This window comes from Pelmatolapia mariae, linkage group LG7, assembly GCF_036321145.2.
Source record: "Pelmatolapia mariae isolate MD_Pm_ZW linkage group LG7, Pm_UMD_F_2, whole genome shotgun sequence".
Lineage (NCBI taxonomy): Eukaryota > Metazoa > Chordata > Actinopteri > Cichliformes > Cichlidae > Pelmatolapia > Pelmatolapia mariae.
In genome coordinates this window covers 16,326,779-16,350,974 of record NC_086233.1, presented here as the reverse complement: position 1 = coordinate 16,350,974, position 24,196 = coordinate 16,326,779, and the positions used below count along the sequence as shown (strand labels likewise).

The window sequence follows — 24,196 nt, the reverse complement described above, 5'->3', positions numbered from 1 at the left end:
TTGCAAATAATCATCTGTCGGGCAACAAGCATCTAGGTTTTGGAATAAATCGTCTTTCCACGTTAGACAGTTACATTGTTAATTTTTAAATCTTGTCTTAAACACCTGTAAACTGCCTGGCCTTCGACCCAGTGTGAGACATTTATCTTACTTGTTTTTATTGTACGATAGTTGTTTTTGTAAATGATTGCTTTCACTCTACTTATTCACTTTTGTGTACAACCACTTTGCATCTGCTGTGGCTGTTTTAAAGTGCTTTATAAATAAATATTGTATTTAAAGGCCCATTTACAGTCGGCACAGTGGACAGAGTCTGCTATTTGTGTAATTCAAATTTCACAAAGCCTGATAAAGTACCAGTGACATTGCAAAAAAAAAAAAAAAAGCCTTGGAGAAAATACATGATAAAGGCCCACAATAATGTAAACAATTTATTGGAACAATGTACAGATTCAAGCAATGGTAACCAGTCACACCCACTATATCATCTTACAAATATTACAAAATTACTACAGTACAATATAGAGTCTTTGCATGATCCAAAATATTTGGTGGCCCCAAAAGTATTACTTATTTTTAAAATTCAGCAGCTTATAAAAAAAAGAAGAAAAATCAAAACATGTCTATGAGAATGATGTTTTCACTTTCATTAGCAAAAGGATGAAGGCAGACAATCTAATCAAGTTTAAAGGCTAATTAAACTGTAGACTACTAGAGCTCCTTGACTAGACATTCCTTAATATTGATGGGTGCTTTATAAAATACAAATTTTTCAATAAAGCTTCATAGAAAGTCAAACCTATATTTGCAGAGTTGTCAACATATGCAATTGCTTTTAAATCAGCTTTCACCTGCATCTCTACATACAGTGTACTGTACTTCTATTGCAAAACCCCAGCAAAAATCCTCAAAGTATTTGCATTCAAGGCATTGTGCAGAGATTACACCATTTACCTAAGCCTGATAACAATCACGTTTGACAATAAAGATGTAGAAGTAGGAATCGTTCCTACTTCCTGGTTTCCAACTGTAATCCCACTGTTCAGCTAGCAGTGTTGCATGTATTAATGCTAATGTGAATTAACACCCATTGATGATGGGGTGGCTTTTTAAACCAATCTTTCTTGTTTGAAGAGATGTGGAAAGGTGGAGACATGAGGAAATCGATTAAAAAAAACAAACAAATAGAAACACACACACACACACACACACACACACACACACACACACACACACGACAAAAACACAACCTGAGGTTAACACAAAAACATATTCATACATAGTGAAACACAAGTACAATGTATAGCAGCAGTTACGTCAAAATTATAGCACAGTAGTAATTGGGATTGTTGTGTGTTTTGTAGAACTACCATCTTTTGAAGAAAGAACAGAAGTGTGTGCACATCCACCCCGTCAAGCTGCAATTACTTCATATTTTTGCAAGCCAAACAGCTGGAATGTGACAAGACAAAAATCACTTCTAAACACATAATGATGTGACACATACAAGTATTTGCCTCTGTATTCCATGATGCATTATAACCTGCATTCACCGTGTATGTCCTCAAAAAATGTTTAATCTAAGATTAGTAATACATTTCTTAATGTGGCAGTTGAGCTAACACATTAAACTACTTCTACACTCTAATATCCCAATTGGATCAAGATGCTTAATGCATTAAGGTCCACACATTTTAGCAGCAATGCTCAACGACCTGTCAGGTCATATTCTAAAGTGTTTGGCTACATCATTCATTTTAAGCACTTGCTAAGTAAGTAGGTAGGTAAGTAAGTACATTTTAGGTGCATCACAAAGGATTTAAATACTGCAGTTATTACTCTGGCCAGCAGAGGAAGAATGGATGGGCATAAAAAATTAAAATTAAACAAAACAATAATATAAAAATAAAAATAAAAAATAAAAATCCATCATGGAATACATTCAGGCCATCTGCAACTTAAACATATAGATTTAAAAAAAACAAAACAAACAACAACAACAACAACAAAAAAACATAACACTGCAACACAAGAAGACAACAACATGTAATTTCACAGTATTTAAAATCTACATATCCAACTATAGGTGAAAGGTGAGGAAGAGAACACTCCAGCAAGATTACTGTGAAGTCTTTAAAAGTCACAGTGATGCTGAACATAAATGGTTGCTATAAAAAAATAAAATAAAACCAAAACTTGATTGAAGCTCCTGCAACCTTCCCACTTTAAGTTGGGGTGTAAGGGGCCACCAACATGCAAAAGATGAAAGTACCCCACAGTGACAACCACCCAAAACATTAGAAAGTCATCCTCAAGATCATGCTTTTAGCACAAAAATTCCAACAACCAATAACAATAATCAGTACATTGAGAAATTAACATAGTTAACATTGATTTGATGGTTTATATGGTTCTGACGACCAAAGTCACAAAAAAAACCCAAAATTTAAAAAACAAAAAACCAAAAAAAAAAAAAACCAAAAAAACCCCCATCACTGAGACAGGATTTGTGCCATTGTGATATTTACGTCCAAAACACAATGACATAATAATCAACAAACAGGATCTTGTTATCCTGCATGCTTCCCCTTCATTTGTCCTTTCCGAGGCTCAGACAATATAAAAGGATAAAGTAAGCATCTAAAGCTTTGATATGCCTGCAGATGAATGTCCATGTCACATTCACGCCACAAGACCAAACAATGATTCACTCGGACATCACACCACAGCCAAGATTTTACACATTTTCCTAAGTCAGTGTGTGTAAAGCCCGTCATGCTACATTACAGCTGATTGCCGTAAATCTCCAGTAGAAGAAAACATGAGTACTGTAAATACAAGACCCAAAAAAACAGAACCTTATCAAAGCTCAACGACAGCTGTCAACACATTTCACTACAGCTTTTCCACAATGATATACACATGCTACCCATTTTCAGAAAAGCTGCTCATTTAAAAAACAAAAACACCCCCCCCCCAAGAAAAACAAACCCCAAACAAAACAACTATGTGCTCCCTTGTGACAAAACAGCCTTTTCTGTAGGAACTTTAAACCATCTCTGTACTTACAGGAAATGTGTCTCAAAGAACCTTCAGCTTTACTTCATAATACTTCTCGTTTACTCTTATAAACGCATATCTGAGCAGAAGACCTACATTTCTCCTTGTCTAACAAAAAGTACAGGGTTTTGTAAAGATTTCTCAATTTTTTCCGCATTCATTTCTTCTCAGTAGTCCAGAAAACAAGATGTTTGGAGAATAAATGGAGAGGAAAAAGCAAAAAAAACAAAACAAAAACAAAAAAAACCCCAACAACCAATAAACTACAACTTCTGATTCAGATATGATTAGATGAATTTTCCTCCAGTGATAAGGTTGTCATGCCAGTCCCTTTTGCCCCTTTGTCTGCGCATAGGGGCACTGAGAACTGTAGCTATCATCTCCCTCCCACCCCATCCACCAGGTCAAGGAGGGGGGTCAGCACCCCTTCCCCTTCCCTCAGCAGGCAGACCCTTCCCCCCAGTAAAGGGTAACATGCTCCCTGGGATGGTTCCCGATATTGTCTCCCATAGTGAATGACCTGTATATAGAGAAAACCCTGATTAGAATGCAACATTTTGGGTTAAATAATAAAAATTATTTTCAGAGTGGAACCGACCCCAACGATGAGGCACGTACTGTGGAAACAGTTACACCCCATAAAAGGTTGCCAACCGTTCCTTCAGTGGCATTGGAAACTGATCTGCGAAGCGTCTCCAGTTGTCGTCTCCCACCTGGTTCTTAAACCCATGAAGGATCTGAAATTAAACACCACGAGATGTTTATACTGAGGAGTGCTTTTCAAAATAAATCCTGTGCATATTAAAGTGTCAACTGCAAAAGCTGCCATTCCTGAATTTGGTCACTAGGGAGCAGCAATAACTGTTGATAAGCAATAAATGGATTAAAGCCTGAGTGCAAATTCTCAAACCAGGCAAAACTGACAGAATTTATTCAGCGATTTTTATTGTTAGTGTTTTTCAGCTTTTACCTTGTAGAACATGTCTCTGAGGTCATCCTTTGGATTGACCCAGGAAGCCACTGCATCACAGAAGAATATAAAATCCTGTTCCAGAGAAAATAAATAAGGCGATGCTTCAGCTTCCAGAGTCATTAAAAACAAAGTGGCCACACAGTCATCTCTCTACTGCATCTCACCTGCACTACACCTCCTGGATTTACACTAATCATAGTGCAAATTCCTCTGAATGCGGAATCCTTCTCCTCGTTGTCCCTTATATTTCGCAGACAGGTGCACCTGACAACAGGGACGGCCACATTTAACACCACGCTTATCTAAAGAATACTCGAGCAACAACAGAAACCAGCATAAATCTGCAACTATGAAGAACTAGTACAGAAACTCAGATGCATTCAGTATATGTTACTAAACTGACATGCATGTTTATAATACCAACTTTAAATGAAGCCAATTACCTCCTTTGACACAAATGTGTTTTCATTATCAATACTTTTCTTCATATACTCTAAAGACAAATTACATTTTTCAAATGTGATCAAAATGTCCTGCAACAACTAACCCACAAAAATGAAGAACCACTCCCAATTTGCATCTGATCAAGGTTCAACTTCAGTGTTTTCTCTTTGTATGCCTCTGAACTGCTTCCAGTAACACACTGCTGACACCTCCAAACCTGCACTTTTAATCAATGCTAGCATGTTTTCTTGACATTTGCACAGTAATGTATGGTAAAGTCAAGCGCGGTGCAGCTGTCGTACACATAAGTCACTGGGAACTGTTGCAGTGATGCTTAAAACCTTTGTAAGCCTGTTGGTTCTCCACTCAGACTGACCAGGAAGAGTTAAAAAAAAATTGATAATGACTTAAATATCTCTTTAAAAAAAATGACTTTCCCTACATTTTTCATTTCACCAAGGAGATCCATGAGTCATTGCACGTGTGCAAGTGAAAAAAGAAAAGAAAAAGAGCATAAAGGGAATGATTTAAAGGATCAGCAGCTCTTGAAAACTTTCTAGAGGTGCACCAGGAAGCAATGCTGAAAAGGCGATTGGTCAAGTTTGCCATGATTTGTTTGGTTTTTTTAAAGCCACAGAACTTTTTGATCACTTTGCACATTTATCTAAATATGAAATTGTTTCCCGATTTACAACAACACATGAAGCATGCACACAAAAGAGATTCAAGTAAACAAATCAAGCATTTTAAAATATTTAAAACTCAGAAACTCTTCTAATATCTTCACTGATGTCTTTGAGCAGTGTGTTCAGCAAAACCTCATCTATAGCACCTTGAATATAACATTACTTTTTTTATTTTGTTTTCGAAGATCTACTAGAGAAGGTTTGGGGTCGTTTTGGGACAGGCACATGCAGCTGGGTGACTACTAAATGAGAAAGGAATTTAAGAATGCTCTTTCTCATTAAAAGACTGCATCCTTTCTCTGTTGTTGAACCAGCAGGCATGTGACAAAAAAATCTGATCCCATGCATCTTTTAGGTTGTTAGCGACAGTTTACAATGACAAAAAAACTAGAAATTAAACAAATTAATGTATAAAAAACACATGAAGGTGCTACTGGAGGCAAAAACAAATCACAAGTAGGACCTAAAAGAGGACAGGGTTAGTCACACGGTTGGCAATGATTACAAACTGATAGGAAAAAAAAAACAAACAAAAAAAAAAAACTGAAAAAAACCAAAACGCTTTTGAGAAAGGAGAGTGAGGAGGGGAAGAGGAGGAGAGCTACAGGGGAGAAAAAGGGAAGAACAGGCGACAGACGAGAAGATCAGAGGAAAGCAGAGAGAAGATGAATTAAATAAAAGATTGAATAATACACACCAGGGTCTTATAAACTGCTGTAGCATGGGTGCCACCTCTTGAGGACAAACGTAACCAAGACGACCAATTGTTATTGCTAAGGTAACGCAATCACGGTTACACACCACCAAACGCCAACCAAGACATGAGCAATGAGGAGGGGGGAGGAGAAAAAAATAAAGAAAAAACAAACAACTCAGAGACAGAAATCAACAGAATCTGTGTATGATAATAAACAGAAGATTTCACTAGCGTTGATTATTACTGCCCCTTCAAGTCAAAAGGGAGGAATGTAAAAATATGACACTCTAAAAAAAGACATACAACACGTTTAAGGGAGAACACATTGACAACTCTGACAGGACATTCATAGAAAAGGCAAACAATGGCATCTGCTTCCAGGAATTACATGGATTAAAAAAAAAGCTATTTAAATTGATCAATTTGATGAAACTGTACGTGCCAAGACACAGGCTAACAAAAGGTGTAGCATGTGTGACTGTATGGCGTAAAACAAGAGCAGTTCAGTGGGATTTTTTTTTTTTTTCCCCTCTTAGCGATTTCTCCCTTAAACTCACAAATGTTAATTTTCATAAGAAACAGAAATGTTTTTTGTTTTGTTTTTCTTTTGGAAAAGAAATGACAGATTACTCCAAGCCAACTACATGGAGGGAGACTAGTATCCAGCACAGCAGGTTCTTATGAGGCAGAGAGGAGGGAGGACCTAAGTTTAAGAAGACACAAAACTATGCAACATTCTCATTAACAAACAGGCATTTATGAACAGTCCAATGACACATGCAGAAAGCAGATGGTATGCTCATTAAAGTAGAGTTCAGTGCAGGATCAGCTGATTAGAGGCAAACTGAAGAGTGCCGCTGTGCGCGCCGAGAATTTACAGCCACCTTAAACTGTGGTATTATGTGACCTAGTTTAAAAATAGTTCCAGTGGTACGCTGGCTCTCGTGGAAACATCTATGTTAACGGAATTTACACATGGCTGTGTTTGCTAAGGTTTGATTCACTGTGGCGTTGTCAATTTATAGATCGATAACATGCAAGAAACTGTTAATGGAAAGGTTGATGATCTGATACTTCAAAAATTGAAGAAGTTGTATGATGCCCAATTGTTAAGACGTGGTTATTGATTATCATGTATCCTGCATCAAACATTGGCCATTCTTAACAACATTTAACATCTATTGGCAGATATGCATCCACATTTAAAGAACAGTAAATAAAAGCAACAAATAAACTGACAGCAAACAAACAGGAACACATCTATAGAGTCCCTAGTTTTATTGCCTTTTATTTTGGCAGGTCACACTTCACCCTTGCATGCATAATTTTGATGCAATGTTCACTTGACTCATCCAATTCGAATCTCCAATGCATTTGGTTCAAACAAGAGTAGAGTGTGCAACCTAAAAATAATCTCAGCTAGGTGCCCTACTTTTAGTCAGTTTAGGTGTCATTTGGGATTAGTTGTTTAGCTGATCAGTAACTATGTGAGGCTATGCAGTCATCTATCTATAATTCTGTGTAAGCTTTGCATTTGGTTTCATTACAATATTGTACTTCACCTCATAGAGCAAAGTCAGTCGACATTAGTTCATTCCAAGGCAGGGCTCTTACACGGTTTGCTCAGTTGAAGAGTGTTAAGAATTTCACACCAGGGCTTGCTCAAGGCTTCATTTTAATTTTATCTCAACTTACAGGCCACTGTGCCAGGCTGCAAATCAATACCTGAAATATTCAGCATACTTTGGTGAAACAAGCAAAACTAGTAAGGCTCATACCTTGGGAAAGGCTGAAATTAAAAGGGAAAGACACGCAGTCTAATAAGTATAGTTAATCCTGGCTAAGTGGACCTGAGTGAGTGAGTGTGTGTATATGTGTATACGCCTCCCTCTCTCTGTGTTTGTGTGTGTGTGTGTGGCAACCTGGCTGGCTGACGGGCTCAGCACTACCACCGAGTGGTACCTGTGTTCTCCAGTAGTGTCTTTGGGGTATTGGGCCTGTTAATGATCTCCACCAGTTGGTGCAGCACCATCGCAATGTATGGCTGCATTTCAGGCCCTAAGGGTGTAGGTATAAGAACTTAAGTTAATTCAGATTTTAAATGTGTCACTGTACATCGTCTTAAAAGAAAGGCACTCACCCATTTGTATAGATATCTCTCCAATTGCCCATGTTGCATTGTTGCACACTGATATTAACTCTGGGTTTAAATTTGTACCCAGTATGGGCATAAAATCAGCTGAAAGGAGGAAAATAAATATCTTAGAAACTGACTTGGAATTTATTGTCACTGGTGCTTCAGAGTCAAGTACACCGAACGTACCGATGCATGGTTTGACATGCTGGAAACAAGCCTTGGTGAGATCCCCTAGCAGAGCAAATGAACTCTGACGAACTTCTGGCATTTTGTCCTGAACAGTTAGAGAAAAAAGAGAGGACAAGGTGAGACATGCAATCAGTTTACGTTTGTTTTTTTTCATGTTAAATACTTTTACAGGGCCTTACCTGCATGCACTGGTACATGAGGGTGAGGATATTGCTACGAGCCACCAGCTGCTCAATGGTGCCTCCCAAACCTTCTGCCAGTCCACTAAGAAGATCCAAAGCCACAATCATGAAGTCTTTGTCAGGGGCCTCATACTGTTCTGGTTGGGACTGATGAAGCTAGAAAATATAACATGACTTAATTTAACAGTAATAAATATTAAATAAGAAGTTATATGGCTTCCATCTATGGATCCACCCCACTGTGGTAGTGGTTAAATGTCCACTAAATACCTTGTTTACCACTTGGGGCCAGTGCAGCAAATTGTAAACAATACTAACAGATTGTTAACTTAAAAAAACAAAATAAAAATAACCATTTTTGTTGTTGTTTTGCTTTACATCGAGTTCTACTTGACTACGCAGAGTCTTCAGCAGGTTTAAATGTTTTCATTTTGTATAAATAGATAACAGAAAATGCAGAGAAAGTCTTTAAGTTGTCCATTCTAGACATTCTCACCATGGACTGAGCGAGGGTCTTCTGGACGAGGTTGACACAGCGTTGGTACACGGGCTCACAGTAGGGCAGGAAGCCACTCTGCAGTGCTGTGGCTACAGATGACAGACACTGAGGAAGGCAGGAATTGTGGGTTAGATACAAAAATCATGGATATCATGCAGATTTTTGGCACCTTTAAGTGTGCATGAGAAACTCACTTCTAACAAAGGGAAAAGATCTTTGTCTTCATCTTTTAGTTGGTTCCATTTCTGGATCAAGGGTGGCATCAACATCTGGATGTACTCCTAATACATATCACACATTGAATGCACTGATAACAATGGCTGCCAATGTATTCTATTTTACATTCAAACAAATACAGCTTTTTTGATATGCGGTCTACTGTCGTCCTCATTTTACAAAAATAAGTACATGACAACAGCAGTATTAATGTTAGATTTACATAGAAATGTGAAGTGAAATCCAGCAAATGCTTCTGTTTTGCATACCGGTTTATTGAGATGGTGGCCCACTGAATCTGCAAGTGTTCCTATCGCGTCATAAAGAATTAGCAGATTTTTATGTTGGTACTTGCTGAAAGCAAACACCAGTGTGTCCAGGATGAATGCCAGGTAGGGCACCAGCTCTGTACAAGCCTCCTCCTCCAAAGTGGCAAAGGCACTGGCAGGGAAAGATTAAAAATAGGGGGGGGGGGGGGGGGGGGGGGGGGGTTAAAGCAATGTGTGAAAGTAACTACTCTGAAATTTGGATGCATCTGAATCCTTCAGGGGAATATGTGGGAAATACTGATGCAAAAAAAAAAAAAGTCAGAGTTAATGTGCTGTAAAATGAGAGACATGGTTTTATCATCTCGCTCACCTGCAAGCAGCCTCCTGCACACGCTTGTTGCTATCCAAAATGCGTTTGAGCAGCTCTGTCATTAAAGGCTTCAGGTAAACATCCGGAGGCTGGCTGACAACCCAGTGTGCATAGCGGCTCAGTGTCCAACAGGTGATAGACCGCACCAGGGCTTTCTTGTCAGACAAACACTGGATGAGATGAGGGATGAGCTCAGGCAGGTATGGGATCATTCCTTGCATGCAGCCTTGAGAAAAGGGATAACAAAAGTATTGTTTCAAAGTGGTGCTTCTTCTGATTTTATATTCAAAGAGGGACCTCCCTCTCTTCAATTTCTCTTCATTTCCCCCTTCTTACCTTCAGCTATAGCCCCCAGCACTAGGATTCCAGACTCTTTAACTACCCACTCTGGATGGAAAAGCAGCTCTTTGAGAAGAGGCAGAATGTGCATCAACAGATCTTCCCTGAACACGTTGGCCAACACGTCGAGCGCTGCTGCTGAACACTTGCCTAACAGCACACACATACACAGAAACAAAGATCATACAGATGTAACAAGCACAATACAAACAAGCAGAAGACAATTAGTACACCATCTGCTTTTTGGGACTGTTAAAAAGGTGCACGATGTGGCATTTTCGTTCTACTGATTGTAAAGTTACATAAAACCTAAGAAAAATGAGACCTTCCTCTTCTCTATTAGCCGTTTGGACTACAAGACAATGCAGGGCTCCTTTCAGTGGAGTTCATGGATAAAGAGCCACTATGAATTATTTTGAAACAACCATCACAGAGCAATCTAGACAGTTCAATTTAGATATGCACTGAACTCACGCAGGTTCCAGTCAGAGATAGTATCATCATCATCTAGTTCGTCATCTTCATCCTCCTCATCCTCAATTCCATCACCCTCATGCTGTTGGGCAACAGTGCGGGAGCGATGGAAACGTGGTCTGATGTCTTGCTCGTTGTCTGGAATGGCCTCATCCTCTTCAATGTCTCCCTGAAAATGAACGTATGGTATAAAAATTCTTCAGCGTGTAGGCATTAGCATGAGAGTTCAGTCAGCTGAAACCAGAAATTAGCCATGCATTTGTGTTGTAAAATGTATACAACTCTAATTTGTTTGTACATCACAAACAACTTAACTGCATGTCAGCTTGACTCCTGGAGCAGTTTATCATTGTACCTTCACGTAAACATATTAGGCAGTACAAACTGACCTTGAGCAGAATGATGTCAATCTCAGAGTACTTCATCCCGTTGACAAGCACCGGAGTGAGCCTGGAGCAGAAGCGGCGGGAAAAATGATGAGAACAAAGGGCAAGGTTAGGGCAGAACTCACAGGCAATTACTCACATTTGGTCCCTGCTGTGGACACAGTTTAATGTGACAATTTGGTGACAGATGTTAAACCTGAGGTCAACTCTTAATCAGCCACCGTGAGGTGAGGAAAAATAACACCCTAGTACAAGGTATTCGCTGACTTGCTGCCAAGGCTGCTATGAATCAGCTACTTTCAAAACCAGCATAAGTCTGTACATTACATTTGGCTCTGTGTGTGTGTGTGTGTGTGTGTGTGTGTGTGTGTGTGTGTGTGTGTGTGTGTGTGCGTGCGCGTGCGTGTATTTTCTTACTGGGAGAGGTGGCCACACAGCACTTCCTTACACACCGGCTGCTCGGCCAGTGTCAGCCAGAACTCACAGGCCTCCAAGGCAACATTCTCGTCATGGTCCTGAGTCCTCTGTAGCATGTACTGAATTAAAAAAATAAAACAAAACATACAAATAAACAAAAACATTTTCACATACAAATCTGAATATTTCATCCCAAAGGAAGGAATGCAACCAAATCTAAAACCTGCGGTGCAGGTTCAACTATCTTTTCAGAGAATAGTTCATTTCATTCTTGTCTTATTATAATGACCATGGAGTATGTTTGTCTGTTCCCCAACTCCTCTTAGAGGCACTGATCAATCTATATCAAACTTACTACATAAATTCTTATAGTACCAGGATCATCAACATCTATACAGCTTTTGGAAATTATTTTTACCTCACAGATAATATAAGTGTATGAGCTGATCTAAAAACGAACCACAACATTATAGTACATCAGTGCGTGCCTGTGAATTGTCCTCGTCTTTAACGTTCATGAGTTCAGTACACGTTGATTATGTTTTATAAAGGTCAAAGGTTTACAAGAGTCTAAATCAAGCAGTGATGAGAGTAACTGTAACTGGTTACTTTGTCTTCTATAATGAATAGCTCACAAGGAAGAAGAAGAAAGAAAAAGTATTTCTAATTCGTTTGTTTGGTGATTTTGAACATCCGTTTTTGCCATCTGACTACTATGATATAATGAATTTAAAAATAATAAAATGATAAATTCACATAAGGTGTTCGTATTTTAATACATGAGTAAAGAAAGTGAAGCCAGTAACACAACTAAAAACACCCATGCATGTCTATTGTTTAAACCAAACCCATCAGAGAAAAGCAAATGGGCTGATAAAGAGTAAGCAATAACTTTTTATGAGAAACTATCATTTAATAGATTTAGTGGGCAAACAAATAATTATTCAGCAAAGTCATGTTTGCAAAATTGGGGGGGGGGAAATAAATAAAAAACCAGCCCTACTTTATTCGGCCATGTTCATCAGAATGACATAAAACGACCTCCAGTACAACAGAGTTGCTTACTGCTGTGTTATTAATAGAGGTTTATGTCATATGTCATATTTACTCAGGGTTCATGCACATTCTCCATTTCAAAATGTCATATTTGTCTACACTCCTGAGGTTTATTGAAGAAAAAAAAAAAAAAAAAAAGCACCCTACATTTAACAACAAGCTACATGATTTTTAAGTATCTAACATGCAAGTTTCATTTTGAAGAGCACACTGTTATTTTTTCCCCCATTTCCTTTTTACATGAATACATTGGGGTGGTTGTGGCTTCTCCACTAGCTGACTCACTAATGTAAGTGATTCAATCCTGGCTCTTCAGGTATGCATGCCAAAAGGGCTTTGGGTAAAGTGTTTTTAGTATATGTTTAAAAGGTGCTGTATGACTCTCTCTGTGTGTGTGTGTGTGTGTGTGTGTGTGTGTGTGTGTGTGTGTGTGTGTATAAACATGGCTTGTGCTGCAATGCACATTCAATGGTTAAACGGACTATAGTAAGTGCCAAATAAATGATAGTCCATTTATGTTACTATATAATCCAAAAATGTTCTGTCAAGCTTGACATTTGACCATCTGAAATGCAGACTTAATATAATTCAAAGACTGTAGAGGGAGCTGTGTGGAGTCGTGTGCATTCGGGTGCAGGCTAAAGTTGGCCTGCTCTCTCACATAGTAGTATTTTGTCTGAGGTGCCTGCCTTCCCCAAATGCTATTGAAAAAACACTGCAGAACACAGGGAGAATCTAGAATTACGCTGCCTCTCCAAACCTTGAAAACCCATTTCAATACTGCACCGATTCCCCGATTATCAGCTTTTAGGCTTCTCCCTTTTAGTTAATATAGTCATTCTTCATCTTTACAATACACTCACCTCTATGATGTTATGCATGTGTGGCAGGAGACGATCGAGGCGAACCTCAAGCAACATAACAAGAGCTCTACAAACATTCTTCCTCACTTCTGGCTCATCATCTGTTGCCAGTGCAAAGAGATTCTACAGAGGGCAGGGCGACAGCTTAAAGTTAATACCACTGTTGGCAATAACATAAGAATAAATATGATTGAGAGAGGAATAGTCAATACAGTAATGCAGAACATTACAGATAATGTACCAGTGTCTTAGATGTTTGTGAATGTACACAGTTCTGCGATTTACTGTATGTATAATCTGTAGCCATTTGCTTTAAATGTCCTGTTTACTATATCAAAATGTTAAATATATACCCCATATCTTTAAAAGACATAACAAAGAAAGACATACATTGAGTTGCTGCACCATCTTATGGTACAAACTGGCATTACAGAAAGGTACAGCTCAGCCCCAGCTTGACTTCAGTTGAGTTGTCTTCAGCAAAGTACACAAATGTTTCGGACATAAAGTCATAGCTGTTCGATTTATGACGGCTTTAGTTCATTTATTACACTTTTAAACTATTAATTGCTATTAACTATTCAGTTTTTTTGTGCTTCAGCCTCTTGCTATTGCCAAATATCTGACTTCAATTTTCTTATTATTAATCTCTTCTCCCAAGCCCTAAATATAAATAGTATAAGAAAAAGTACAGGAAGAAGAAGAAAAATAATAATAAAAATAATGGTAAAGACTAAACAAAATCACCAGAATTAAAAAAAAACAACAAAAAAACAAAGTATTGTTTTTTTTCTACCAGGATGTTTGTAAACATAATTTTAAAAGGTATTATAAATAAAGTGAAATAATTTGCAATAATTTGCATGAGGCTTGGCATATGCGGCGACTGATTGCAGAAAGCCACAAACTGGAGAGGTAAATCCCAAACTGTCAGAGGAATAGCTCGCCTTATTGAAGTGACCCTATAGTAACTTCTGTTTCTTTCTTTTGGGGCCAATGATTTGTTTTGCATATAGATACACTTTAAAAAAACCAAAAAAAACCAAAGCATAATAGATAATATAAAGGAGTATTAGAGTCTGACTTGCCTCAATGAAAGGATCGATGTGAAGCATAAGAGCCTGAGTCCTGCTGATGATGAACTGATTGACGCAGGCGATGGCATGAGACCTTCAACAGAGTAACAACCACATTAGTCACACCGACATGTTTTCCTCACATGCTGCACACTGTGAATGTAGCCTCTGTATTATTATTTGCCCCATCTCCTCCAATCTAACCTCCAAATATGAGAAACCTCTCTCTCTACAGGAGTTTTACACTGCAACAGACACTCGTTGTGTGTCGTCTCTAAGAAATGTAAGACAGACTGAAAATGTACATACTGGCTGTGTATTCAGATTTAGACTAGACATTTTATTGTATCCAACAAATGGAGAATAGTTCAGGCAAGACACAAAGTCACACAGTTTTGGTACACCAGCTGATATCAGCTGGAACGTCAAGTAAGTCCCAGTAGAAGTATTTCATAAATTTTAAATTACTGAGGAGGAAAGGAACAATCTTCATTTGCTTACAGTAGTTTTAACTGAAAAGTATGCACCGTCACTAAACGGGTATAATAAACAGCATTCACAGACAATTTAAATGCAATGCCATGCACGTTGTAAAAGACTGTAACAGACTAGGCCATTTCAAATAATAAAACATCCATGAGTAAGTGAAAGGTTCAAAGGACAGTGTAACTTAAAGTCAACTTCAGTCAGCAAAATTGGAAAAAAAGAAGTATTATGATACCTAATCTTAGGACTGCTGTGTTTGAAAAACTGCAAGAACTTGGGGATCATGATGTTCAGAGGACGGTCCAGCATGTCACTGTCCAGGATCTCAGCAGAGTCCTCGCAGATCTTCTGAAGAGCTCCGAAAGCTCCCTGAAAACAAAGAGAAAAAAAAAATGGCATAAGGAAAAGACAGCAAAGTAAACAATGAGAAAGAAAGAGACATGATGGAAGATTTAATTTTTCTGCTAATTTATCAGGAAGTTAACCCCAAAATACTGAGACACTGAAGTAGACAGTAGGAATAAAACGTGTTTGGAACTGGTCTTATTTGCCTGATTCTCATCTAACATTGAGGCAACAATTACTGTATAACAACATAATTTGCTTCATTGCATAGTAAGAATAAAGTCTGCAATCGGAAGCACTCATAAGAGCCAAAGGCTTTACATGCTTTAGAGCCAAATATGACAGGTACAATGTATGAGGCCATTCTCCACACAGTGAAATAAATAAATTGCCCTTACACTATAGTCATATTACAATCATGCATATTTAAACCCAAGCCCAAAACAAAATCACCCTGGTTCTATAAATCCACATACTGTGTATAAGCTCTGTAACATATGAGACATGGAGGATCATAGTGCTAGTATTTGCACAGTGAAAGCACTAAATAATACATTCCACCTTCTCATCCATGATGTTCAATAGGATTCATCCACTTCTGCTCTAATAACCTTCAAACAGTTGGCAAGCAGTCACACACACACACGCACGCACGCACGCACGCACGCACACGCGCACACACACGCACACGCGCGCACACACACACACACACATTAATATAAGCTGCTTGACAGATGGTTAGTATGCATGCTCACGATATGCTGCAGACTTCAGTCTCTCTCACAAAAAAAAATAAATAAATAAAAAAAATTGCAGCCTGAGAGGCAGATACAAGAAACGGCACAGCACTGACACCAACGCTGTCTGAAATGTGTTTCTATGGAAACCACTCCCATGTCGGCATTCCTTTTAGAGGACAGATACAGAGCCATCTCCACAAGAAAAAAAAAAAAAAAAAAAAGGGGGGGGAAAATATGCTCAGAACCGCAGAGGTGACACAAGACGAGGAGGCTAAGGTTAAATCAAGGTCACAAACAAGAAGGGACAAAGGAAATTTATGAAGGAGAAAAAAAAAAAAAAAAAGGCATTTCTTTCATCAGACTGAATCTTGATGCCAGCAGGTAATCGGAGACAGCAATGGAAATTTCCTTTCGGAATTTGGAGATGACATTGAGATAACTGCTAATGGCACCTAGAAACAGACGAAAGAAGACAGTTGGGAGTTCCTTTAATTGTATAAGACATGCTGCTATTTAAGCTAAGAATTGGAAATACAAACAAAAAACCAAAAAAACAAAAGAGATGTAATATACATAAGTCATGATGTAAAAATCTCATGACAGCCCCCAAAATGTCAGATTTATCTTAATGTTGAAAAACATGACTGGGTTACTAATGAGCTATTTAGAAGAAAGACTTGTTCATTTTTTCCCCTGCTATCCATATATATTCAGGATCACTGGGGTTTAAATGCTGGCATGGCATGATATGTTAACACACATCACGACTAATCAAGAATAATGACCAGATTAACTGATAATGCAACTGCTGGTTGCGAACCTGCGTGGGAACCCAAACAAATATTTCATATTACGCACAACTGTGCTCCAGCGCTGCACACAGTGACGTCAAAACATAATACAGGCATTTGTGTGTGTCAAGAGAGAAGTGCAAAGGAATGGGAGTGGCCTGCAAGTGTTTCAATGATATGCAAGTATCTAAAGTGTAATCTTCCTTTCAAGTCCTGCTACTGAAGGTCGTTCACTGTGAGAATGCAAGTCACGCAGATGGCTATGAGCCAGGGCAAAGAAGAAAAATAATAATACACATGTAGTCGACTAAACGGCTCCTTCAGAATCCTGCCCTTGAAATGTGAATAATGCTACAAATGAGCACTGAGGTGGCAGAGCAGTATCATAGGTGATCGTTTTCCCCTTCGAGTGGCATCAACACCGTTATAGCCACTTGTCAACCTCTATTAATCAAAACACAGCCATAACCTATATTAAGCCGTCCACCAGCATTAAACTTGGCATCCGACACACCTGCTTGTTTCTTTATATAGAGCATGCAGAGAAGGGCACAGCGTGGTGACACGAGGAGCTCTTCCAGCAACCACTCGTCTTAAACCACAAACAAGGCAGGACTCACTGGTAGGGCAGTAGCTCCTTATGTTACCAAAACGGATGTGTGTTTTGATTTTTCTGCGTTTTGTTATGTGCATACTAAGCTTAAAAACAAACAAACAATCTATGACATCATTACTTGAGAACAGATTATTTAAAGCTAAAAACAGCATGCTGCAGTTTCACCATATACAGAAGCTTGTCTTTATACACAGCGTCAGCAGACATTATGTCTCAGCGTGGGACTGTTGAGCAATCAGAGGGAGGATGATTCACTGGGAGAGTCACGAGGATCATCTTGCACAGATACTGTAAATGCACAACATATATTGATCAAATGGCCCAAGGCCAACATGCATTTACACGTTTCTCAAAGCGTAGATTACAGATCGGAAACTGTACACTGGCAGTCACTAAATATACTCCCAAAATAGATATCAAAGTCATGCTGATAGAAATAGTGGATTATTTTGGGGAGGCAGTGGATGCTCAGTTCTTAAAGAGTACTATATGGCTAATCAAGACTACCAACGGCTCTCTTCTAAAATGAAGAAGGTGCCAGATACTACAGCAACAATAATAACATCAACATCAGCAACAAGAAGAAATACTGACCCTTTAAAGTGTACTTATTTACTCATTTTCAATCAATATTTAAATATTGGACTCTAGACTAGCTGATTCACTTTTCCCAATAGCCCCCATCTATCTCACACTAAAACTCTTTACACACCAGATGTATACAATGCGGGCAAATATTTAGTGTTAATATTTTTCGAACTTGCCTATTTTTACATGCAGCCCTTCAAACCAACTGCATAATATCACAGGACAAATGATTTTTCTGATATTTTGCATGGAAATAAACAGATCTGACCAATCAGAGGACTTAATTTGGAAACAACTGCGTTCGTAGCTCAAAAAAAATGCACTAAGCTAAATATACAATGATGTTGAAATAGTAAAATAATCCTATTTTACCTCAGACACACAGCTAGATGCTGCTCTGGGTCACGGTTCTCTGAAGTTATCCTTAAATGCGGCCTCAACTCTGCCAACGAGAGCTCAAACTACCCACTGACATCCTGACATATGTATGACAGCATCTCTTCTGACTGGCTACACTAAGGTTTTTATTTCAAACTTTGGCCTGCTTATATAAACATAAAATAACTGGGTGTGCACTAGAAGTTGGTGGGGATGGTCTCTGCTGATGCAGCTAACCTTGGAAAAACCTGGAAACTATTCTAATGGTTGTCAAACCACATCTTCATTGATATATACTGAGGTGTCAAAACTCATCATTAAGGTTAGAGGGGAGGTCATCAAATGTTGTGCTTTTGGAGGAAAGAGATATAGTAATGATTATTTGTTTGCTTCCTAGTTATTCACAGTGCAGCAACTTGACCATCTTCAACAAGAAACATTAAGAAGCTTTCCAACCCTCAAGCTTCTTTTCAAAAAACATAGCTGGTCTTATAAGGAGTTTCTACATTTGGTTGCTTGAGTGTTAAGCCTCTTTCTCACACACACACACACACACACACACACTGCAGACCATCTTGAAGTGTGTAACTACCTGACCTAAATCTCAGCTTCTGAACAAGCTTTACAAAGGAGGCTGGCAGTGGTGCTACACAGAGATTTATTTTTTTTTATGTCACACCTATTCCTTAAATTACTTCAAATCACATCGACAAGTAATAATCCTGTCAGCATGTATTTTTATTGCCCTAAGACACAGCTGAATTTACCACGACACTTTAACATGCCGTTTAATTTATTAATTCTGATGTCATGGGCAAATCCAGCTGACAGAATACTAATGACCTGGGAGTTTATGTGAGCTTGAATATGGTTACACAAATGACTGTACTGTCATTTTCGTGGCTGCTGCAATGGAGCATTTAGAAGAACAAGCACTTGAGTTTTATTCTGCAGAACATTCAGAAAAATTAAAGATATTAAAAAACAAAGAGTGGATCATGGTGGCCTGTAAAAATGAAATATGACCCAACAGCATGTAGTTATTGGCGATTTGAAAATCAAAGCATATTTGGACGATGATCAAAAAAGAGAGAGAATAAATGAGTCAGAGCTGAATAATCTGCAGTCTGCAGCGGCTGCTCCAGCTGTGAGAATGTCTTTAGCTCATCTGGCCAGCAGGATACCATCCAGATGCTGCTTTATAGCTGAGCCAGCTTTTCTTTCCACAATAAATTAATTAATAAACAAATAAACAGTACCACGCACAACTGTCTGTGTGCCCAGACAGGGAAACATGCTTAATTACAGCACACATGGGCTGTAATATACAGTCAGAAATATGTGCACACTTAATCTCAGCACTCCCCACCCATCTCCATCACAGCTATGGCAAAAAGCTGCCTCTCATTCTCATTCTCACACTCACACACACGCTTTTGTTAAACTTCTGATGAGTTGAAAGCACAGTAATTAAAGAGGAAGAAATCGGAGTCGTTGGCAGATGATAATATTACAAAATGACATTAGCGTCATGTCCATATCAAGCAAAGTAATAGCTGCTGCCATATTAACGCTGAGCCCACTGCATTTCATGTTGGATTCTTTAAGCTGGTTCGGGACTCTTTGTGTGATTTTTTTTTTTAGTAATGAAATGTTGAATTTTGACACTTTCCTGCAGAGCACTATTCATGTGCTACAGAGTGACTGAAACATGAATACATCATGGCTACTCAGCTGCAACATTTGGGTCCATCTTAACCAAGTCAGTTTTGTCAGAAGACATTTTATTAAAATCAATCTCATATTTTTGATTACTGCAGAAGATTTTAGAGTCACATTGTATTTGTATGATGCATTTTCAGTTCAGTGTGTTACAAGATAACTTTAGATTTTTAAGAACTTTTGAAATGATCTAAGTGATTTCCTGTTTATATATAGCTTGCTCATTTGTAATTGGGTTAGTACATACATTTCTGTGGAAACACGGTGTTAGTGGATTATTACAGGAAACATCATCTCTAGAACCCTTAAGAAATAGTTTTCACATCTTTCACCCATATCAACACATTTGTGACACCACCAGCAAACATCAGCTTAGTGCCTAAAAGAAATTAATTTATAAGCTTCTGATTTGTTTGTCCTCACTTCACATGTGTTGTAATCCTCAGAATCCAGCAGCAGGCAGAGTTTGGGTAACAGCTCCGGCCAGTTTTGTAGCTCTCCCTTGGAGGCAATTGTAGTGATGAGGATGCCTGTTATCAGAGTGGGTTGAGTTAGTTGATTAAACCAAAATCCAAAAACATGCACAGGATATAATGAAACACAGACATTTAATATTGTAAAGCGCTTCTGTTTATAATCCATGTGAATAGAAGCAACAGAAATGCAGCACATAAATAGCTTCAAGTTAGCTTAAACAGCAGGATGACCCCTAATTATGCAAATGTTAATATCAAGATTCTGCAATAATAGCAGGGAATGCTTGGGAGACCAAACCAGCATTTAAAAGCTGGCCTTTAACATTCTGATACAGTAGCCTATTGAGTTAAGGAAGACTATTTAGAGGCATTTAAAGCCAGTGTAGGGCTTTGCTCTCACTGGATTAAAAATAAATAGATTAAAAAGAAATTCACAGTAGCCTTCAATCATACTGTAACTGACAAGGTCTGAGAGATAATTGCACCGCCTCTAAGCTCTGTTTTCAGGCTTCACAATCTTGAGCCAGGTCCGTTAGGCCAGATTAGCCAAGCAGCGGTGAAAACCTGAGAGAGCAAACTTTGAGTCCCTGAAGTCAAAAGTCAGCAATAGCACGCTTTTGACAGCAAGTCTATGCGTTCACGCTAATCTGGTGGGAGGGGTTAAGAATGGAGAGAGGAGAACTGCAGGAGTAGGGCTGTTTATTTCTAAGGATTTCTTCATAGATTTCTGCCCACTGGATAAATAAAGAAATATAAACAACACAGAAAAGCAGATTCATTTTCTACTAAAAACATAACCATATCCCTAAAAATAAGAAAATAAATTAGCTACTATCCCAAATCAGTTTCATCGGTTTAATTAGTGTAAATAATATACAACCATCACAACCAATAATAAGGTGTTGTGTAAATATTCATTGTCATTTATTTCCCTGCTTTGTCTGCGAATGCTGATTATGTTCCCAATATAGTGAGCTGTAGGTTTTATATTTCAGCATGTAGTTTAAGTAAATAAGGAAGTTATTTACAGGAACAACAAAGCAACGTACATAACAACAGAAAACATTTAAACATAAAGGTATGCATGGATGCAAAGGGCAACATTACAATCAGAAGACCGAGAGGATGAGACTTACCAACAGTGGCCCGAATCAGAGGAGATGAGTCTCCGATGTTTTGGAGGCACTCACTCTTGATGAAATCAGACACGCCATTAGGGAAGTTCTGATAGTGAGCTTTCACATTGTTCTTCAGTATCAGCCCGCTCAAGGACCGGGTCGGTTCATCTTGGGAGAGACAAGGCCAAGGAAGGAAATATGAAAATTCCACTCTAGCTGTGATCAAAATGAAGGCTGGTGACTCAGACATTAAATTGCTTTCCTTTCATTTTTCACAAGCAGAGTATTACAGAAATTATGTTCAGACATTTATACTAACATTGTGGACAAACTATTTTACTGTTTGCTTAAAATGGGTAAGTAATAAATCAAATAAATTCTGTCATTTTTTTTGTTTAAACACTTGTGGCTTGTTGCATCTGAGCTAAGGTCGTCATGCAACCGAAAAGGTCTTAACACCACTTAACATTTGGGTCATCTGCTGTGCAGACAGTCAAGCCAAAAGTTGAGCAGTGCCAGGATTTAGCTTTAAAATTAGAGTGACCCATATTCTGTGTGGCACATCATTTGCAACAAAGATGCCATCAGGTCACCCAAGTCGCGGCCGGGCTGACCTGTCAATAAGCAGTTACATAAAAACGACAGCTCTGACATTCACCCGTGCTGCCCAGGTACTATTAGATGATCTAGGAACACACCACAGACACAACAAAATGACAGAGCGAAGGAGAAGGGCGGACAGCTTACCTTCCGATTTCAACTTTGTCAAAACAAATATCAAATAGTTGTTAAAGTCTGGATACTGATTCAGCTGCTCGAGTCTCTGGGAGAAATGGTTAAGGGTTACAAATGTACGAAGAGCATGTCAAAAGGCTGAAAGAACATCACTGCATTCTGTAATCTGATAATAACAATAAAGCCAAAAACTGATTTTTTTCCCCTCCTCCTCATATAAAGAGGAGTGGTCTAATCTAACAGCATAATGATGGGAGCGTATGTCAGAGTGTGTGAGTGGACTGGGTGTATGCTTGTAAGGGGGTCATAAATGTGTCATTTGGCATGACTGTACTGGCAGATGGCATCTTTAGGGCTATAACAGCAGCTAGTCTATGAGTTAATGAGACAGTCCGTATGAAGGGTTACATAAGAAAATTATTAAGGATCTGCATGAAACCAGACAAAAACATAAGGACCAGCAGCTCTGAGCAGCAGATGATTGCTCCTCAACTGCATTGTCACACAACACTGTAGCACAGTGTTGTGTGACAATGCAGTGCATGAGCTACAGAGGAAAGCTAATAAAGCACTTACATGTTAAACCTACCCTTTAGTGCTTGCCATTTAATCTAGCCGGAAGAGGTCACCTTAATACGGTTTTGTTTGATAATCCCTGGCACCCTTTGGAAAAGTGACATAGAGTAAAGTGTCACAGCAAAAATGCTTGAATAATGATGGCTTCTTATCCCACTCCATTAAACTACTGTTTTAGAACAGGAGATTTCAGATGCTGTTGCACTAGTAAAATCCAGCAATTTCGTGCTTTCCATACACTTCTGTGCATGCAAGGCACGGACAGATGTCTTTGGGGGGGGGGGGGGGGGGGGGGTCGGTCACAATTAACACCATCACCATTACATCATTATAGTATGCACAGAATTTCTAATTCGAATGTCTACTTAAATTAGTAACATAGCATGTTTCCGGTAAGCATAGCTTTAATTGAGGATTAAGTTGCAGATGATATACCGGGGCTTTAAATATGTTTTATTATGATGTTCTGCCGAAGCAATATGCAAGGTGAAGGTGTATAGGAGGAGCAATTAGAAGCTACCGTTGCTTATTGTATTAACCAAGCAAGACAATTTATAGCATTTTTAATGTCAAATGATGTTAGCACGACCTGCTCCGTTTGTAGCGCGTGCAAGCGAGACAAAAAAAGGCACGAGCGTACCTGCTTGTAACTGTAACCACCCAGGCTAGTATTAGCTATCGTTAGCCTGTTGAGTCTGTTTTGTTATTAAACCACTAACAGATTATAACAGATAAGTTATCATCCATATCTGGCTCAAAAAGGATACTTGCTGGACGGATCTCTGTGTGGACGTATCAGGCGACTGAGACTCCTTCAGCAGCTGTAAAATTTGTTGAAGTCCTTGCTCGTCTGGTTTCCACTCACACTCCATCTTGCTGCTGCGGATAAAGAAATAACATAAGCTCACACAGAGGACTTGTCATCGAACGCCTCACTAATGCTGCTCCCTACGAGGCGGAGTGATTTCGGATAGAAAAAAAGGCTTTTACCTGTTCTGGCTTTGCCGACCTGTGCAGTTGACTTTCTGCTGAAATGTGACCGTCTGTTTGGGTTTTCAGACATGAGCCTGACACGACGAGTCGACCCGTTTTCTCCCAACCCAAGCTGAAAAAAGCTTCGGGCTACGGTCTGGCGTCGCATATAACTGGCTGCATCGTCAGCTGACACGGAGCTGGAGGGTCCTAGTGCGCCACAGGTTTTTTAAAGCCTAAATAGTCAAACTAAAGATGCTTTTTTACAGGAGGAAGATAATTAGAAGGACCAAACATGTTTACATATATCTATTTAGTCG

General features: G+C 38.8%; 1 protein-coding gene across 4 annotated transcripts; it reads right to left on the bottom strand.

The window, feature by feature from the left end:
• Window positions 1-418: 418 nt before the first annotated feature.
• On the bottom strand, window positions 419-24,036 carry tnpo1 (transportin 1). 4 transcript variants are annotated; one of them, XM_063478131.1, is made up of 25 exons: window positions 23,895-24,036; window positions 23,672-23,783; window positions 22,341-22,416; window positions 21,612-21,761; window positions 20,423-20,529; window positions 15,055-15,188; window positions 14,346-14,427; window positions 13,258-13,380; window positions 11,339-11,457; window positions 10,925-10,985; window positions 10,536-10,704; window positions 10,059-10,211; window positions 9,723-9,948; window positions 9,353-9,524; window positions 9,062-9,148; window positions 8,865-8,972; window positions 8,366-8,524; window positions 8,184-8,271; window positions 8,001-8,099; window positions 7,823-7,918; window positions 5,861-5,936; window positions 4,198-4,297; window positions 4,031-4,105; window positions 3,659-3,797; window positions 419-3,580 (listed from the first exon to the last, which is right to left on the bottom strand). In XM_063478131.1, the coding sequence occupies exons 2-24, from the start codon at window positions 23,774-23,776 to the stop codon at window positions 3,690-3,692; spliced, it is 2,673 nt and encodes an 890-aa protein (XP_063334201.1). In that variant the 5' UTR covers window positions 23,777-23,783; window positions 23,895-24,036; the 3' UTR covers window positions 419-3,580; window positions 3,659-3,689. The 4 variants fall into 4 exon arrangements, 3 of the variants coding, with proteins under 3 accessions (XP_063334201.1, XP_063334200.1, XP_063334202.1); XM_063478130.1 differs by having other exon boundaries at window positions 3,679-3,797; XM_063478132.1 differs by having other exon boundaries at window positions 3,679-3,797; window positions 23,672-23,780.
• Between the last annotated feature and the right edge of the window lie 160 nt (window positions 24,037-24,196).

Coding starts and splice junctions, on each gene's coding strand:
- tnpo1 (XM_063478131.1), bottom strand. CDS start 23,776: ATGGAGTGTGAGTGGAAACCAGACGAGCAAGGACTTCAACAAATTTTA. Junction 10,212..10,535: donor TATCTCTGACTGGAACCTGC/GTGAGTTCAGTG, acceptor GTGTGCTGTTAG/GCAAGTGTTCAGCAGCAGCG. Junction 9,525..9,722: donor GTGCAGGAGGCTGCTTGCAG/GTGAGCGAGATG, acceptor TTTCCCTGCCAG/TGCCTTTGCCACTTTGGAGG.